This window comes from Larimichthys crocea, chromosome IV (genome assembly GCF_000972845.2).
Source record: "Larimichthys crocea isolate SSNF chromosome IV, L_crocea_2.0, whole genome shotgun sequence".
Classification (NCBI taxonomy): Eukaryota; Metazoa; Chordata; class Actinopteri; family Sciaenidae; genus Larimichthys; species Larimichthys crocea.
The window spans coordinates 5,870,479-5,889,372 of record NC_040014.1 but is presented as its reverse complement, the minus strand read 5'-3'; the positions used below and the strand labels follow the sequence as shown (position 1 = coordinate 5,889,372).

General features: G+C 39.2%; 1 protein-coding gene across 3 annotated transcripts; it reads left to right on the top strand.

The window, feature by feature from the left end:
• The first annotated feature begins 4,202 nt into the window (after positions 1-4,202).
• On the top strand, positions 4,203-11,584 carry june (JunE proto-oncogene, AP-1 transcription factor subunit). Of its 3 annotated transcripts, none has more exons than XM_010753144.3 (2): positions 4,203-4,751; positions 7,466-11,584. In XM_010753144.3, the coding sequence occupies exon 2, from the start codon at positions 7,630-7,632 to the stop codon at positions 8,650-8,652; it is 1,023 nt and encodes a 340-aa protein (XP_010751446.2). In that variant the 5' UTR covers positions 4,203-4,751; positions 7,466-7,629; the 3' UTR covers positions 8,653-11,584. The 3 variants fall into 3 exon arrangements, with proteins under 3 accessions (XP_010751446.2, XP_019119682.1, XP_019119685.1); XM_019264137.2 differs by having other exon boundaries at positions 4,203-5,036; XM_019264140.2 differs by lacking the exon at positions 4,203-4,751 and adding an exon at positions 5,043-5,217.
• The last annotated feature ends 7,310 nt before the right edge of the window (positions 11,585-18,894 follow it).

Here is an 18,894-nt window from a genome sequence, read left to right as displayed (position 1 = left end):
CAAGAAAAGTATTTGTGGCAGCAGGACGGTGTTTGTGGGATTAAGTCAAAATAAACTGCAAGTGTGTGCTTATGGTTAATGAAGGAACACATCACCCAGGGCAACAGTGTGGTTCATTGATGTGTTTTTGGATAACAATGGAGCTCTGTGGGATTTCAAAATGTAGAACACTGTCAGCCTCATGTTTAAGATCCAGATAATAACCAACTTAAGTTTTTGTTTTGGATCACTTAACATGTGCGAAGTATGGATGATTGACACTTTGAACACACACACACACACACACACACACACACACACACACACACGCTTTCTCCTCTCACTTTGTTGAACATGTACAGAATAAAATGACTTGTAACTCTTTCAGTCTGCCCTTTTCTCTTCTATTCTATTCACTCTATGTCTCCCTCTCTCTCTCTCTCTCTCTCGCACAGTATGATGTCATCATGCCTGTTTGTTCGGATGATGTCATGGCAGCTGATAACTTTCAGATGTGAGAGTGAGATTTTTTCCATTACACTCAGTGCTGCTTCGAACAGCCAACAAAATAACCTCAGAGTGAAGTCAGTTTCACTTTGGATACAAACAGTATCAGCTTCGTGACTTCCTGAACTGTGTTTCCATTTAAAAAGTCAGTTTACAGTCTGACACACACATTTTGGGATATTGGGAAATGAATGAATGTCCCAAAACGCCTGATGTTAGGCAGCTGCTCGTGTCTGCATGTGTTAGTAGTAAAATAACAGTATAAGATTTGTATAGATAGTATAGTACTCTTCTTTACCCTGTAAAGCAGTGTTGCTGCCCAGACCTGATTAAGCTGATCAGGTATTGCTTCAGGCTTCTGTCACACAGATGCAAAATCATCATTGGCAGATATTCATTCTATGCAAGCCAATATCTAAATAAAACCTTCACTTCCAATGGCAAAGCAGATTCACACCTGTCTTCATGTAGAGTTAAACATTGGTGATCTGCGACCTGCAAAGTCACAGCCTCAACCAACGGCAAATGCATGCGCTGTTGGTTACCCCTAAAACAGACTACACAGCAAACTGTGGCACACCCATATGTGTGACTGTACAGTATCACAGCCTCACCTCAAACTGGTAAAAGGAACACAAACGGTAAAAATGAACACAAACACTGCTGTGTGCTGAGTACACAGCTGCCAGGCAATTTCAAGCAGCAACATCTATGGGTGTGAAGTGAAGCGGAAGTACCAAAACTGCAGCTCCTCAGACATCCACTTGAGGCTGGCTCCATATGTGAGTCAGCCTCCATAAGTCCCCATGTTCAAATTTCCAACTTCACAGCAGAAATAAACATGTTTACAGCCTGGTACAAAAAACAGTTTTGGTCTCTATAGATAATTTCCCCGTTCATGACAACTGTACTGAGGGTGAATTTATATACAACTCACCTGTTCACATTATATTAAAGCTTAAAGTTATGCAGAATTGAGAGCGTGGCCACTTTGACTGACAGGTAAGTCCTGTTATAGATGGCTTGTTTTAGCACCCACGCATCATTCAGCCCGCTTCAGGTCCACTGATGAACCACGTCTTTGCCCATATTTCGTTTAGTTCGCAGGGCTACCAACATAGCGGTGTCCAACGCTACATATTTTGAGCTTCAAACAGTAAAGTCATGCGTGAGCTGTCCATTCTTTATACTGTCATTGTTTCAGACACAAGGCGACAACAGCACAGCTGCACTCATCGGAGCGTACTCATTATTTTCAGTGGTTACCAACCCGCCAACATGTTTTTTTGCTGTGTTGAACGTTTACATGTAAGCTTTAGTCTTAATATTGTGTCGAATTTGGTATTCCCCAGAGTACCACTGTGGTAAATATGGTCTGATTATGAGTCAGTGTAAAATCTGTTATTTCATATTTGAAAAGTTACACAATGTTGCTTTAAGGAGCCAGCATGGTCCCTGTACCAACCCACGTGGCATCTCCGTGGCTGTGTTTGTTCAAACTTTTACAGCATGCTTCCTCGTTTTCTCGTCTTTAAAAATACACTGCAGGCGTTTTTGATGATGATAGTGGAGAAGGAAGTGTTGGCTCCGGGTAGAGACCTATGGAAGACACTGAATTTTGTGAGAAGTTGAAATTTTTTACATGTCGAATTTTGAAAAACTGAATATTTTGAGGCATTTATTTTTATTTATTTTTTTTACACTAAATTTATTTTAACATAAAAAAAAACATTTAAAATTCAAAGTCTGATTTTGATGTTGAAAAAAATCAGTATTAGAAATTCATATTCAAACTCAAATGGCACAGAAATACTTCCATAGAGAGGGTTAGGGTTAGCAGCCATCGCAGCTGCAGATTGCAATGCTTCAAATTTTGAGAGGATCTGCACACAGTTATGTAATTACTGAGGTTTGCGGGTGCGCGTAAGTTTGAAAAAACCACGTACAAGAACCATGTCAGGGCCTTACTTCAGAAATGAGCACAGCAGTGATTTAATTCAGCGTCATTTTGTTGTTTCCTTCTGCCTCTATCAGCACTATTTGCTATGATCCTACTTCTATAAGAATATTTCCCCCCAGAAATGATGAATATGTTCATACTAATAGACTTTCCGTTGCTAGGAATACTAGAAAAAAATAAATAATACCTAGTAATAAACAGTAGCAGGGCTGTTCCTCTGGTTAACAGATTGTCCCTAGAAATACAGTTTCATGTGTCAAATTTCAACAATAATAAACATGATACTGAACTCAAAAGTTTATTTTTTTTAATTAAATTGATGTTTGATTCCGTTCTTTTTCTTGACATGTTTCCCCGGTGGAACAACTCAGTTCACCTCCCTCTGAACAGTGAACACATCTGCTCCACCTACAGTAACAACTGTAATTACTTTGCCCTGCCAAAGCAAACACACTGATCTGTCATTACACACACACACACACACACACACACACACACACACACACAGGTTATTTGTTGGTTGGTCTTCAGACTTTAATATTTTATATGAACATTAATATTTGGATAATCAATTACCGGGTCTCTCGGCTAAATGATAGAGACAGGTTGAAATCAGAACCTGATCAGGTCTGATGTGATGAATCATCAACTGATTGATTCTTGACTGAATATACAACTGGACTTGCTGATCGTAGTAATGGCCACCAGGTCACAGAGGTTACTCTGTACAGTTATACATAAATTACACATGGTGGTTTTCTTAAAGGCTGATTTTTTTTGAGTCAACATCTTTGAACTGGGCAGTTAAGGCAAAACAATTCACTTCGAGTAAATTCAATTAAATGAAATGAGAGGCTGTTGTTTTTCCACTGGAATGATGTTCCTGGCAGTGTGGTGAATTCTTTGAAATGACATTTAAACCTTCATGTGGGGAGATAGAATAATAAAAAGGATACAGTACATAATAATTATAATGTGGGGAAAACGTTTTATTTAAAGAGGGGCTGTGGGAAATTTATGAACTTGTGAAAATCCTAGCTACAGCCCTGCTGCGTGGCGTGAGGCTACCAGGACAAATGTAGTGTCTGACAGTAACGATGATTAGGGACCGGATAAAATGTACAGTCGTCCCTCGCTATAACGCGGTTCACTTTTCGCGGACTCGCTGTTTTGCAGATTTTTTTTTGTGTAATTTTGCATGCTTTTTTTTTTTTACAGCATACTGTACTGTGTTATTTTTAGAACGTATCCCCCGCGATAAACGAGGGACCACTGTATTTCTCTTGCTGAAGGGAGTGTAGCAAATTTACTGCTAAAAAAGACCTAACATTTTTTTTTTAAACATTTGCTATATAAGTTTGGCACTTACTAATTCCACTTATATTGTGCAATCTGGTTGATTGATTTCAACTCCCTCGCCTCACCATCCCCTCTGTGAAGGAGGAACTAAGGTGGCTGTGAACTGCACCAGAAATGTAGATAATGCAAAGTTATGTAAAGCCAGTGTGTTTGAGTTTGTCCATTCTGGGCTACTGTAGACACATTACTGTAATAAATACAGTAAACGTGTTTCTTTAATATTACAGTGAAAGGATGTTAGTACTCTTAATTTCATTAAGGTCGGTGTTTTACACCATGTTTTACTTCTCTACCATAAAAAAACAAAACAAAAAAACCCATAGTAAAACAATGCAATACAAGAATTTATTTTTTTCCCCCTTTAAATATGACAAAATATGACAGTGTTTTACTGTCTGTCATTTAAAATACAACTTTATTTTGTATAAATTCCAGTTTGTCTGTTTTACTGGCGATAAATAAAATACAGGTAACAGGAGAGGTTGTGTTTTTCTTTGTAAAATGAAACGTGTTCACATGTCCAGCCCCCTTTCCTCACGACGTCAGTCATTTTCGTACAGTCCCTTATTATCATGATCATGTACTCAAAGTATTTCTAGTCGTCTTGTTCTCACTTCTAGTGAAAAACGTCATCCGACCCCTCATTAGGTCATCAGGCTGAGTTTGATTGGCAGATTTATTATATTTGAAGTCAATCAAAGCAAGTAAAAATTAGTATGACAGTTCAGACATGAGCCTGTAAGTACATGACTTCAAATGTGTTAATAACCTGATGAAGAGAGCGTCAGAGTGAGTCACTTTATGATGGAGAGAGAGAGAGAGAGAGAGAGAGAGAGAGAGAGAGAGAGCGTGTGTGTGTGTGTGTGTGTGTGTGTGTGTGTTCTCTCTCTCTCTCTGACTCACTCTGTCTGTTCTCGGATCGGTCAGCAGCTCTCTGCTCCTCTCTGTGAGTATGAACCTTTATCAAATATTATTATAACGCAGATGAAATGTCTCGTGGCATAATGACACAGTCCGGTTCGGATCAGCCTGCCTCGCCGCTGCTCGGTTCGTGTGCCCCGGATGGTTTGTGTTGAATCCACCGGCTCCAGCGGCGCTGCCTCCCCGCTGCCTCGCGCTGCTCTCTCGCGGTCTGAAGTTAACGGATCTCCCGGGAACTTTCACGTGTTCACGTCGGGTTGAACATCAGAGAGAGAGAGAGAGAGTGACAGAGATGAAACTTCAGTGAGAGGTGATCACAGTCATGTTACTGTTCCACTGTGAGACTCTCTGATGGCTCAAACAGCGATGATGCGATTCATATGTCACTGATTTATCAATAATGAGCTCTGATATGACAGATATGTATGTGGCATGGTTGGATCATCATTATTGTTGGATTAAGCAGTGTCGTCACGTTGTCGCTGGTGGAGGTGATTTGAACTCTTTCACACACTGTTGGTTTGTTAAATTTCATCATATTTAATTTTTATTCATATTTCAAATGATCTGTCAGATGGATGTAGTGGAGTATAAAGTACCTCTGAGGTGTAGTAAAGTTAAAGTATATAGCAGCAAATATTCAAGTATAGTACCTCAGAAGTAGGATATACTGTGTCTTTGTATATATATGGTATTATATGAAGTTATTGGTGTGTGCGGCTGATAAATGACATTGTTGGAGGTCATTGTTGGAGGTGTTGCTGTGACATAGATTGTCCACCAGAGAGCACTGACAAGCAGTGACTGCTAACACCACCTTAAAACAATATTCTCATGTTGCCAGATATTTTTCATATTTGTGGTAAAAATCTTATAAATATTTGATTTTCAGCTGCACACAGTCAGCTCGAGTGTGTTGTCTGTGTTTACATGTGAGGAGTTCACTCGCTGATCATTGATCCAGACAGGCCAGCTTTGCTGATGTTAGTCAGCGCAGTTGAGCTGGTTAATTATCACACTAACTTCAGCCTCTGCTGAAATGTTCCTCATTTTCAAATCTGAAAACTCAGAGGAGTCTGAAGTCAGGAGGTGATGGTCGACCTGAGCTGCGTCTTGTCTTAGTTTTTTGTTGTTTTTAACTCTTCAGGGCAAAGAATCGGTTCATGATGTTTCTTAAAACAGTACTCACATGCTCATGTACACAGAAACAGTATTTGGTCATTGTTCATACTCACACAAAGAGCTCGTAAAGACACAGTCTGTGTGTACATGTAAAAAATGTCCCAAAGTTCAGAAAAACCTCAATAATTAGATTAATTATATTACAATATACATATATACATACAGTATGTTCGTGTTACTGTACCTCTGTGATGAAGAGATCTCCCTGTTCAAAATGAATCTAACCATTTCACTGTCTGTATTTATATATTAGTATTGTATCAGATGCTCTTGCGAAAATCAGAACAGAAGTGAGCAATGACGCGTTTCCATTCAGCTGTGTGTGTTACTGTACATAGTTATGATATAAATACATCAACATCATCATATAACATTTTAAAAAATGACATAAATATTTATACTTACATTTGAATCAATATACCATTAACAATTTATTAAAAATTCAAATAATTTATATATTTAAAAAAAAATCACTGTTCATGTTTTATTTTTGTAGGGTAAATATGCTCTTTAGCTTCCCTAATTATGAAAATTTTTTCATAATCTGAGCATGGTGAGCAGAGACACTTTACGCAGGATGTCAGTCAATTATGGCAACAACAACACAGTACAATAAAATATGATACAACACAACAGCTGTTTGCTTTTGCCTCGTGGCTGGTTTTAAAATTTTCAGTTTTAGTCCCCCGAGGTAAAAAGCTGAGCACTGATGGTTTAGAGAACAAGGACAATTTAGCCCGTCATAACGTTAGAGGCCACCAGATGTTTAAATGAATTAAAAATAAATAAATGAATAAAATATAAATCATTTTTATTTTATGTAAAGTAAACAAAGCTCTGTAGGATATCTAATTATTCATTATTTTTCAGAATTGGAGCACACAGGAAGTCTTAACGCATTCATACATACATACATACACTATACACTATACATACCAGATTCCAAAAAAAGTTGTGACGTGGTGTGAATGCATCAAATTCAAAATAAGTTTATCAGCTAGAACATTAAAATCTGGTCTTTGTATTCAGCTGAATGTCGGTCAAAAAGGATTTGTAAATAGTTTTTATTTATGTTTTATAAATCTTTGTTAGAATCAGGCTCATATAAAGTTTATTATCATAGTAATTGTAATAGTAATTTGACACGTTAACACAAATTTTATATTTACATCTTATTGAAAGATGAAATATTATCCAGAATAATTAATCATCAAAAAAAAAAAATTCTAAAATACGAAAACTACATATGAAGTGAACTGTGTAAATACATGAATGCATGAACATCCTGCAGGTGTGAGAGTTCATTCCTGACCTGCTAAGTAGTTCAATTATCAATAATTATTAAGAATCTGTCAGTAGAACTAACAGTATTGTACAGCAGAGCTTTATTGTCCAATCAGAGCTGGATATTTGTCACCTACACACACACACACACACACACACACACACACACACACACACACACAGCAGTAGTATCAGCACCACCTCCTGATTTACACTTCAGTAATCTTCGGTCTTCTTCATCTTCTTCTTCCTCTCCTCTTGTTTTTCCTGCAGGCACTCCGTCTTCTCTTCTTCTTCTTCTTCTTCTCTTCGTCTCTTCTTCTTCTCTTCGTCCTGCCTTCATCCTCCAGCCACCAACGTCAGTGGAACGTTTCAATCCCCTCTGATATTCAGGTTAATCTGATTATGAAGATTTCCTCTGAGACTCCCCTTCGTCAATGACGGCCAAGATGGAGACTCCTTTCTACCACGACGACTCCCCTGCCGTCCCCGGCTTCAGTCAGATCGCGGAATACGAGCGCTACCAGGGAAACAAGATGCTGATGAGCAAGAAGGCCATGTCAGTGGTGGGCAGTCATCACTTTAGTGGTGGTGGTCATGCAGGAGGGAGAGGTGGGAACCCCAACAACCTGGGGCTCACTGGCAACAGCTCCTTGGTAACATCAGTGCCTTCAGCAGACATGAACCTGCTGAAGCTGGGGTCCCCAGATCTGGAGCATCTGATCATCCAGTCCAACCAGGGACTGGTCACCACCAGCCCTGTGCCCAACTCCACCAACCCCTTCATCTACCGCAACCAGGCCACCAACGAGCAAGAAGGATTTGCTGATGGCTTCGTCAAAGCGCTCGCTGACCTTCACAAGCAGAACCAGTTGGTGGGTGGTGGCCCCATGTCCCCACCCTCATCCTCAACTGTCTCCCTGCAGGCGTCCTACCAGAGGAACCTGATGTCCACAGGGGACATGCCCGTCTACACCAACCTCAGTAGCTACAATCCAGGCCAGATGGCGTACTCTGGAACGCAGATGGCCTACAGTAGCCACAGCCATGGTGGGAGCGGAGGCCCTCAGCACCACACTCGAGGCCTGGACACCCCTCAGACCGTCCCTGAGGTGCCTCACCCACCGGGCGACGCCACATCCCCGCCCTCCCTCTCCCCGATTGACCTGGAGACGCAGGAACGAATCAAAGCAGAACGCAAGAAGCTGCGCAATCGCATTGCTGCTTCCAAGTGTCGCAAACGGAAGCTGGAGCGGATCTCGCGGCTGGAGGAGAAGGTGAAGGTCCTGAAGAGCCAGAACTCTGACCTGGCTTCCACTGCCGCCATGCTGCGGGAGCAAGTTGCTCAGCTCAAACAGAAGGTCATGAGTCACGTCACCAACGGCTGCCAGATCGCTGTTGGATCAGCCTCTGCCTCAAAGTCCGGAGGAGGTGCCGGCAGTGAAGACTCCAACTGCTGAGGAGGCGGGACACCAGGAGAAGGTGGGAAATAAGCCGAGGGTTCACTTTTACCATTTGGGCATTTTGCTCGCATTCTTGGTCAGAGTGGGCAGGGAGCAACAACGCCTCAACAGGACAGATCGATGTTTAATGGGATTTATGTAGCCCCGCGAACCACTGTCAGTCATCCAGTCAGCAGAGGAGACAGAAGGAGGGATGAACTCCGGACATGAGCAAAGTTCAAATTTGGAATTTTAACAGTTCATTTTTTAAGATGAGATGATGACAGATTGAATTTGGAGAGACTGTAAAGACAGTTTAACGGTTAAACACTGTCAGAGGTGTGTGTGTGTGTGTGTGTGTGTGTGTGTGTGTGTGAACAGACACAACACATTCATTCGACAGGTGAAATATATTTATGGACAGATTTCAAAGGTTCCAGGTTTTGTACATTCTTATTTTTTCATTTATAGTAAAAAAAAAAACATGGTATGAACATTTTTACAATTTGAAACAAAAGAAGGTAAATACTGAAATCACTGATGTGAGTTATAGAGAAAATGGCACCAGGTAATCAGATTACTTACAGAGCGAGGTTTACATTTGAATCAGTTTTTAAAAAGATAATTTTACTCGTCTTTTTTCTAATCCAGTGAACGCATCACTCAAACTGGCTGATGCTGCAGTTTTATTTGTAATCTGATTACTCTTTTTCACTTGACTTTATTTGGTACAAAACATTGTCACTTTCACAGCTCTGCTTTTACAGTTCCTATTCATAGTTACTGTAATAGTTATGTAATCTGATTACTGCAGTCTCTCTACATGTGTGTAACTGCAGCTCGGGACATTTTTTGAACTGCTGGAAGTGAAAAAGCTCTAATGCCACGTTTTGATCAGGAAATAGTTTGATGTTTTGTTTTCTGGCTGTCGACGGGTGGAAACTTTTCTCACTTTGGAGCTTTCAGGACTGAAGGAAATGTTCAATTTAAGATTTGCCAGCGACGACATCTGCATGCGGTTTGAGTTTGGAAAGTAACGTGTGCAGAGCTGACTCATCCTTACTTTAATCCAAATTAATGAGAGTTTTAATCTCTCCGTTTAAAAATCAGGTTTCTACTTTTCAGCTCGTGGAATAAAATCCTGATGTGAGGAGGGGATTTTAAAAAATACTTAACTTTGACATCAAGAAGCAGAAATATTATTGAAAATAAAAAAGTGTTTCACTTCTCATTATTCTCAGCTCATAACAACGTTGTACAGCTAAAATATTACTATCAAACAATATTTATTATTGTGATAATGTTAATAACATACCTGTTACTCTTTTACCTTTTCTACACAGTGAAAGGTTCAGTTCATGTTAAATTGTTTTGTTTTACAGGTTTACAGTATATGGAAGCACGTTTCTGCCAGGGAAAAGAAAAAAATCATGAAAAGCTTGAAATAATGAAAATACTGACAGTCTTATAATTCATAATTTGATGTACCATTTTGTCATTATGTACATTTGATTTGAAAAAATGAACTAATTTTGACTTAACCTTGACCTCTCTGGTTTTTCCCTTGGCAGTACCGGGCTTCCACAGATTCTGGTGCACAGGAAGTTCATTAAGGAAGTTGATTTTGTTTACGCAGAAATGATCTCAGGGGAATATCAAACATGTTCCACCTGCTTTGGTAAGAAAACACCTTTGAGACTCAATTTCAGGGTACAGTAAATTGCTTCATAAATTGGATATACTTTTATGGTTTAAACAAACAAAAAACAAGCTGGAAAAAATAGCCTGAGGTTGAGGTTGGAAATGAGGTCCTGAGGTCCTTGAGGTGGTTGTAGAGGTCCTTTGAGGACTTCCAGAGACCCATACTGGGATGTCTGGGGTCATTGAGGGGTGCCTGGGGTTCCTTGATGATGTCCTTGAGGAGGTTTCTAAGGTTGCAGAGGCTCCTGAAGAGGTTTCTGATGACGTTAAAGAGGTCGTGGAGATCTTTGAGGGGGTCCTGTTCTTGACGAGGTTAGAGAGGTGTATTAGTCCTCCTAGGAGGGTGCAGAGGTTTCCACCTCATTGAGTTGACGATACCAGGAACTGACTCATCAGTGCTGTTGCCATGGTTGCTGAGTTTAGTATACAACAAGGTCTGATTTAGAGCAGTGTTTTAAACTGTGCTATGTTTGAAATGTCCAGATTTCATAAGATTTTTATATCTGCCAGCTAATCAGCAGGACGTTCTGTTGCTGTGGTATAATGAAAATATTCCACACAGTTTGTCACTTCTGAGAGTGCATTATTGTTCCATAACTGCACATTTTGTTTTTCAGTTACAAGTTACATGTGCGAATACGCCTCAGATTTTTATGGTGAAAAAATTGGACCTTTGATATGTCGGTACAAATCAAACAAAATATAAAGTAAACGTGTTGTTGTTTATGCAGTGTTGATGAATATTTCCACACATTTTCAACCCTGAAGCAAATGATCCCTTTCTTATTTTGTACCGTACTGTCAGCACGTCTGTATCATGTTACAGTTTGTAAATTGCACCTGTCAGATAGAAAAACATGTAACTGCAAGGGAAGAAAATAAATATGAAAATATGAAAACATGACATCATTATGGAGGTATGATAAAAAACAACAACAGTTTTGGTTGCAGTTATGTGTTTTCAGTTTAACAAATGAGAGACTTTCAATAATACTGTTTATGATCGTTAAGCAAATATTTATTTTTTTGAACTTGAACGAGGCTTTTGACGTCTCTGATGATTCTATTTTTGTACAAATGTATAAAAATTGTTGTTATTAATATTCTGAAATGATGTGTGTGTATGAGCTGTTTGATTTATGTCTATTTATTATGAATATCTTTTGTTATACAGATATGTGTTTATTTCCTTCACACTGTTCTGCTGTGTTGAGATGTTTGTGTCAATATATCAGTGATGAAATATTCACTCGCTGCTGTCGCTGTTTGTAAAATCAGAGTTTAAAAAAACTCATTTCACACAGAGAATGAAACGTTCAACAATTCAGTGTTGACGTGAGTGATTTCATGTAAAACAGCTGATGGTTTCATGTTGACAAATTTGGGGAATATTGGAGTTGTGTCACACACTTCTCTTTGTGGAAGCTTCCTAATTTTGTCTTTATTGTAAAATCAGACACTTGCCAGAACCGGATGAATGAATCTGATGAAATCCTCGAACCAGCAGATGTTTATTTGGGTTTTTAATATTTTTATAAGCTATGCAGGTATTACAGCATAAATACTAATATGAAAATATCTCTTTAAAATGTCAAAATGTATGTGGACATATTTCATAAAAATCATGTATTGCCGAACATAAAAACATATTAACAAAACAACACAAGAACAAATTTCTAAATCTATTTTTACTCTAAGTGTAAAATAAATCAATAAATCATCAGTCCAAAAAGCTCCTTCAAATGTCCTGTATGCACAAATAGTGTAAGCTGGGGTGGCTGTGACTCAGGAAGTAGAGCGGGTCGTCCACTAATCAGAAGATCGGTGGTTCGATCCCCGGTTCAATCCCCTCCAGTGTGCATGTCAAAGTGTCCTTGGACAAGATACTGAACCCCAAATTGCGGTTGCGTCATCAATGTATGAATGTGTGTGAATGAGATATGTAGTAGAAAAGCGCTTTGAGTGGTCGAAAGACTAGAAAGGCGCTATTTAAGTACAGTCACCATTTAACATATAAATGATCCGTTGAATCTTAATCATGCAGCTTCGAGAGGAGCATGCCTCCTCTGCCAACAACAGCGTAAAGTACAAAACGTGTGTGAACACGGAGCTTCAGGCTCATGATTTTTGATGCAATGGTGCTTGAATCATCAAGTGGCAAAGAGACATGATGACAAACAGTTGGGAATAACTTTTGTGATGTATGTGTGTGTGTGTGTAGACGGTGTTACTGCTGCCTCCAAAGCCTGTGGTACTCTCTGGCTGCAAATCCCTCGTAGTGAAGCTCTTTAATTATTTAGAATGCACATATTTGAGTATACTTTTAGCATATATGTATCCAACACAACAGTTCCTAAAGACGATCTCAAAAAACCATTGGTTATCGTCTGACGATGATACCTCCATATGCGCAGCTGATGTCCTGAGGTTACCTGCTTCACTCAAACTAACACGGGTCATCCAGGATAGTTACCAGTATCATGAGGCTGTCTCTGTTAACACTAAGGTTAACTGCTGAATCAGAACCATGAAAGAAGATTCACAGGAAGACTCATAACTAGAGCATAAGAAACTTAAAGAAAGAGAAAGAAATAATTTCAAAATAGTTTAGAAATAAATCAATGTCAGTGCATTTTGATACATTTGGATGGTTGTGATGAAGAGCGCCTGCATCTGACTGAACATGCAGGATGTTTGGGATCAGATGACTGATTGGTTGAGTAAGAGTGAAACCGTGAATGTGTTTGAAAATAAGATATGAAATGATCTGCGTAATTTCCCCTGTTGTGTCGTTAAAGAACAGAACGATAGCTGAGTCCAAGTATTTGAGTGGGTTGAGGTTCTAACAAAAAAAGAGTTTTTGGAGATGAAAACAGTATGTTACAGTGCAGGAAGTGAAGACGGCATTTCCTCATTTGCTTGAACACTTTTTACATCCAGAAGTTACATTTTTCAAAACAGTTCCCATGCAGGTCACATTTTGTTTGCAAAATGTTCACGACAAAAGCAAATCATTCATCAAACGACGTTACTTGTGGTCAAATTAATATTTTCTGTCAATCAATAATCACATAAAAGACAATAACATTCAGACATACACATACAGAGTTATAGTATGTGCCAGTATCTGCTGAACTGTTCACCTGTTCGAGATGTTCTGTTGAAATACAGTAAAATAACAAAATCACTTCATTCTTCTTCATTCATTATATATACGTGTGCAGCTCTTTCTGCAGGTACCCATGAACTGTTGCTGACATTTCGGGCTAGATGAATTCATCTGCTCCAGCTATCTGCGACTGCTTATGCGGGTGACGCAGAAACATTCAGAAATAAAACTGTCGATCAATTGTGAAAACGTGTCTTTTTTCTCAAAGATGGAGAAAGATTGAAGTGTTATCCATATTAGTTTCACACAGATACATCATGATGTAGCTAGCTTCTGTCAGCTGTGAAGAGATGTTGAAGACATTTAATCCAACAGAGGTTTTGGGTCTTCTAAGAAATCTGTTTGTAAAATGTGTGAAAACAGTGGTCACACATTTGCAACTGAAGACTTCTGTAGTGCTAAGAAGGTGATGATGAAGATCAAGTGGATCCCAGTTTCATTATGCACGTCTTTCAATCGATATTTCAATTATTTGCTAATTATCCAGCGCCAGTGTTCTCCAACTTTTCATCGATGATGATTTTTTAAAAGTATTTAGTGACAGAGACGCCTCAGAAGCTTCATAGCTTCTTTGATCATTGAGTTTGAACAAAGCCATGTTGTGTGATTAAGATAAATGTTATAGGAGAGATGATGGTCACTGACATTTGATCAATCAGATCAGCTCTCTGTGCATAGAGCCGCTTTGTACATGATGATATTGTCATGTGAAGACAGTAAAAGGTCTTCTCGGACTGTTGCCATAAAGTTGCAAACTTACTATTCAAACCATGAAGGACAGACTCAGACTGAAGAATAATGGACGTAGACTCTGGGACGTCACCTTTCAGAATCCCCTGGAAGTTGTTTGTGAAGCTCGGTGTGGTGGCTCTGGTTGTTGACATCTTGGAGCTGAGGCGAGCTGAGTGAAGCCTGTGACGGAACCAAACTGTCAGTCAAAGCAATCACACTCTTAATTATGCATAGCATTGAGCTGTTAAGACATTTTAACATGCAGACTCACTTCTGGAGTAAACCTCAAGCAGTCACTCGAGGAACAACAGCGTTTCCACCTCATTAAACATCCACAGAGGTTCCCGCTTGACTCAGCCTCGGACCACGCTAAAAGATATCAACAGGGCTGTCCACATACTTTTGACCATATAGCGTATCTATCTATTTATTCTCTGACACTTAACTCATCGATGACTCATCGGGAAGAAGTGATTTCTCTGAATCAGAGCAGCAGAACAGAAGCAGCTCTTCATACTGTATATCTGAATATATACACAGTCACAGCTTACATACTTCATTATCGCGCTGTTATCCTTATTACTTTACATTTGTTTCTTGTATATCAGTTGCTTTATGATATCAGTCATCATTTTTTCCAAATGAACACATGATGGGAGTTTTTTCTGTTTGTCTCTGTTCTGTGGAGACACGATGATGAGCCATGAGACACTGAGGTGAAACAGTGCTTGATCAGATGGTGACACACTCGTGTCAGTTTCAGTCAAGAAGGAACTCGCACTCATCAGGGGATTTTACAGAAATGTTCAATCAAACTTCACTTCTTGACATTTTCACTGTCTCCAGAAATGTAACCAGGTTTTAGAACAAATCAGTAAGATTACTGACACATCAATTATTTCACTCTGGGCATAAATCAGCTCGTAGTTTTTGGCTTAAAATCTAAAACTAAAACCTCAGAGACCTGACAGGTCAAGGGTTGGTCTCATCACCTTTGTTTTGTTGTTGAGAATGGAGCCAAAGTGAGTCACCTCTGTTGATGACAGTATTTATGGAAATCCTTCAATGACAGATCAGTCAGACTGTCGTCAGTCAAATGTACACACACACACACACACACACACACACACACACACACACACACACACACACACACACACACACACACACACGGGTCTCTCAGAGGAGCCTAAACACTTCAGCTAAACCTTTAATCAGAGAACACAGGTTCCACCGTCCAGCTTCCTTCTTTACAAACTTCCCACCTTGAACTGATCTTGATTTACTGTCATTAGTAACAGCTAATGAGTAAAACAAAAAATCTTATCCACATTAAAAAGAAATGTTTTTATTTCTATAGATGAGATGACCCATGTAATGTGTCGCTCACTTGTAAGAACAAACCACAGATCAATCGGATCAGTTATTTTCAGCTCTGCAGAGGGTTTTAGTGTCTTTCAGCTTCTCTTTTTTTTTTTCAAAACTGTTTCACCGCCATAACCGAACCAGCACCAAACAGCAGGCGGACACATTTAAAGACTGCAGCTGGTGAACATGGTGGAGCATTTCCATCCATTATGTGGCCACAAACACAACTCTGCATGGACGCTAACGTTTCTCTCTCTCACTGCTGAATGAGCACCTGTTCCCTAACACATTATTACCTTCAGTGGGTGAGAACATGTCAGGGTTTACGGTTACAAATGTTTCTGCCTGGTTTCAGACAGAACTGTTGATTCAGGATTGAAAGGTCTGAAAGGAATACACACACAGAAAAACGAATTATTCATCAGAGAGAGAGCGATCATATCACTAACCAAGCAAAGTGGTTTCAGTCACTTTTCAGACAGGGTGTTTGCAACTTTATGTGATTTTTCATCTTGGAAGCAGAAGTGTGACAAAATAACAATATCCTCAGCAGATGGAGTTCTGGCTTCACCAGACTTGGATGTGTCTAATGAGACTTTAAGCCTGTAGATTGTCTCAAACTCCATCTGCTGAGGAGGACAGTGAAATGTGTTTGAAAGAATGAATTTAACACAGCAGTAACCTTTCTGAAATATAATAACAGATACTTGTGCTACATTAACTTTAAACAGACAAATGGTGTCTTCCATTTGTACATCTGTTCTCATTCTATGTAACTTTTTGCTCCGGGTTCATGAGAAGTACGTAACACTTTAGTCACACACCACCAACTATTTCTCTGATTTTGGTATGGAGAAAATGTTTTCTGGTTTTCCCTCTGATGTCCTCTGGCTGCTCCGCCTCAACTCTCTGTGATTTACAGAGTTTCCTAATGGACAGTGAAGTAAACTGCTGACAACTGTAGCTGCTGTTAGCTAATGTTAGCTCAGTTTGTTAGCCAGCTCCCTGCTCTGTGAGCTCAGAGCACTAAAAAACAACAAAAAACAACAATTTCTACATAATGTTGCTTTAAAATCTTTTTTTGTTTGGTCAAAGTTAAAACTTGTTTTAAAGAGTTTTCAGTAACTTTTCTTATTCACAGAATACAGGATGTTTAGTTGTGGTATTGGTGTTTCACACACTGATGTGTGTTCTGGAAGATTTACCATAATTCACCAAGTCAACCTCACATCAGTGAGGTTCTATTTAATAATCCTCAGTTCATTTTGGCCTGAAGCCAAACCTTCTCCCAAATCTGATTTAAATCTACCAACAAACTTTAATCACAAAAGATCGATTTGAACAGACTTCAAAGAAAAAAGATAAAGCGGACCTCTAGTTCTTTCTCAAATGACTAATAAATATTTTATTTTAGACTGACAGACAAACTGGATCAGACCTCCTGATGATGGTGACCAGGATGAAAACTAGATATGACTCGCTATAAAAACTACCTTCATCTCAAACCCATCATTTATTATCCATTATTATCAGTTTATGAAAACACTCACACAGCTCTTTGAGGTTTAAATACTCTCAATCATTTAATGTTCTTTACATTAATACCCTACAAAGCAGCCTCCAAATCTCTTCATTAGCAAAGACTCCATGAATAAACCTTTTAAAAAGTTCTCTTAGAACAACCTTTGGCGTTTGAAGAATTCATCTGGATTTTATGGAACACTGAGGACATTTAAGGGATCAAATCATCAGTTTTTGGTTGCTGATGATGCTGATTTAGAGCAGATCTAAAATCTAACACAGGTTCCATCCAGCTGATCGGCTCACGTTTTACTGTTTTGACTTGGTGCTGACTTCAGACTGACAGATTTTTTGTGTTGAAGCGTTTGGTAGAAAACGTTGTGTTGCTGTTTTTCCATATTCTGCTCCAGATGGAGTGACCCACTTACTGAAAGAGAGAGAGAGGCTCTGTGCCATTTCTGGTGACTAATACCCCCTCCACCCACACTTCAACACACACACACACACACTCACACACGCACGTGCGCGCGAGCTGCATCGGTGTGTTTTGCTGTCTTGTTGTTCCTCTGTTCTATGTTTCTGCTCTCCGATGATTCTGTTTGTTAAAAATAAAGACGTTTGTGAATAAATGAGTGTTGACGGTGAACGTCAACGCCTGTTACTGTAGTTTTCAGCTCAGAAACCTTCAGACCAACACTGGTGCACTGCTGCTTGATGCCACTTTATAAATCAAAACTGTGAGACCTTTAAATCAAATCAACTATTAAACCTTTTTAAATCAAATAAACTGAATTTAAAACAATATAACTAAATACAATTATTTATGAGTCTGATGAAACTGAATTTCATTTGTGTCTTCCATTTGTACATTTGTGGGCAAGTTTTTCCTCACTCGAACCGAGGGTCTAAGGACAGAGGGTGTCACTCCCTGTACAGATTGTAAAGCCCTCTGAGGCAAATGTACTTTGTGACTTTGGGCTATACAAATAAACTTGATTTGATTTAAAATTTTGATTTGATTTGTTCAGTTCTACATGATGCTCATGCTGCATTGAAGCAAATAAAGATTTGAATTTTACTTTGAAAATCATCAAGCTGATCGTATGAGGTCTCCTCTTTGTGTCAGTCTTTGTGGTTGGGAAATGAAGCCAATGCAAAAGTGCCAAAAACTGTAATTTCTCGAGTGTCCACTTGAGGCTGGCTACAGAACATTTCAACCTCCATAAGTCCCTATGTTAAAACATCCAACTTCACAGGAGAAATAAACACTGTGACGGAGCAGTCACTGTCCAACACACACACACAGCCTACACACACAGACACACACACTACACATCTTTCTCCAATTCCCTTTTGTTCCATGCTAAATGGTCATAACAACACACACATCCCTCTTCCCCTCACTGTACACACTTGGCAGCTGTAACTCAGGTATTCATACACTCAAACAGAAGATAAAAACTGAGAAGTGAGCATCGAGTATAGTGTATTCTTGTTAAGTTGAGTTATTGAAGAACTCATTTCTATAGTATTTTGCACTGTTTGCACCTGGTGAGGTGGGACAATAAAACCAAAAACATCAATTTTTCCAACTAAGCCTGGATTATTGGAACGATCAATGAGGTTAGAGAGAGAACCCCGCGACAAACATGTTTACAGCCTGGTACAAAAAACAGTTTTGGTCTCTATAGCTAATTTCCCCGTTCATGACAACTGTACTGAGGGTGAATTTATATACAACTCACCTGTTCAAATGATATTAAAGCTTA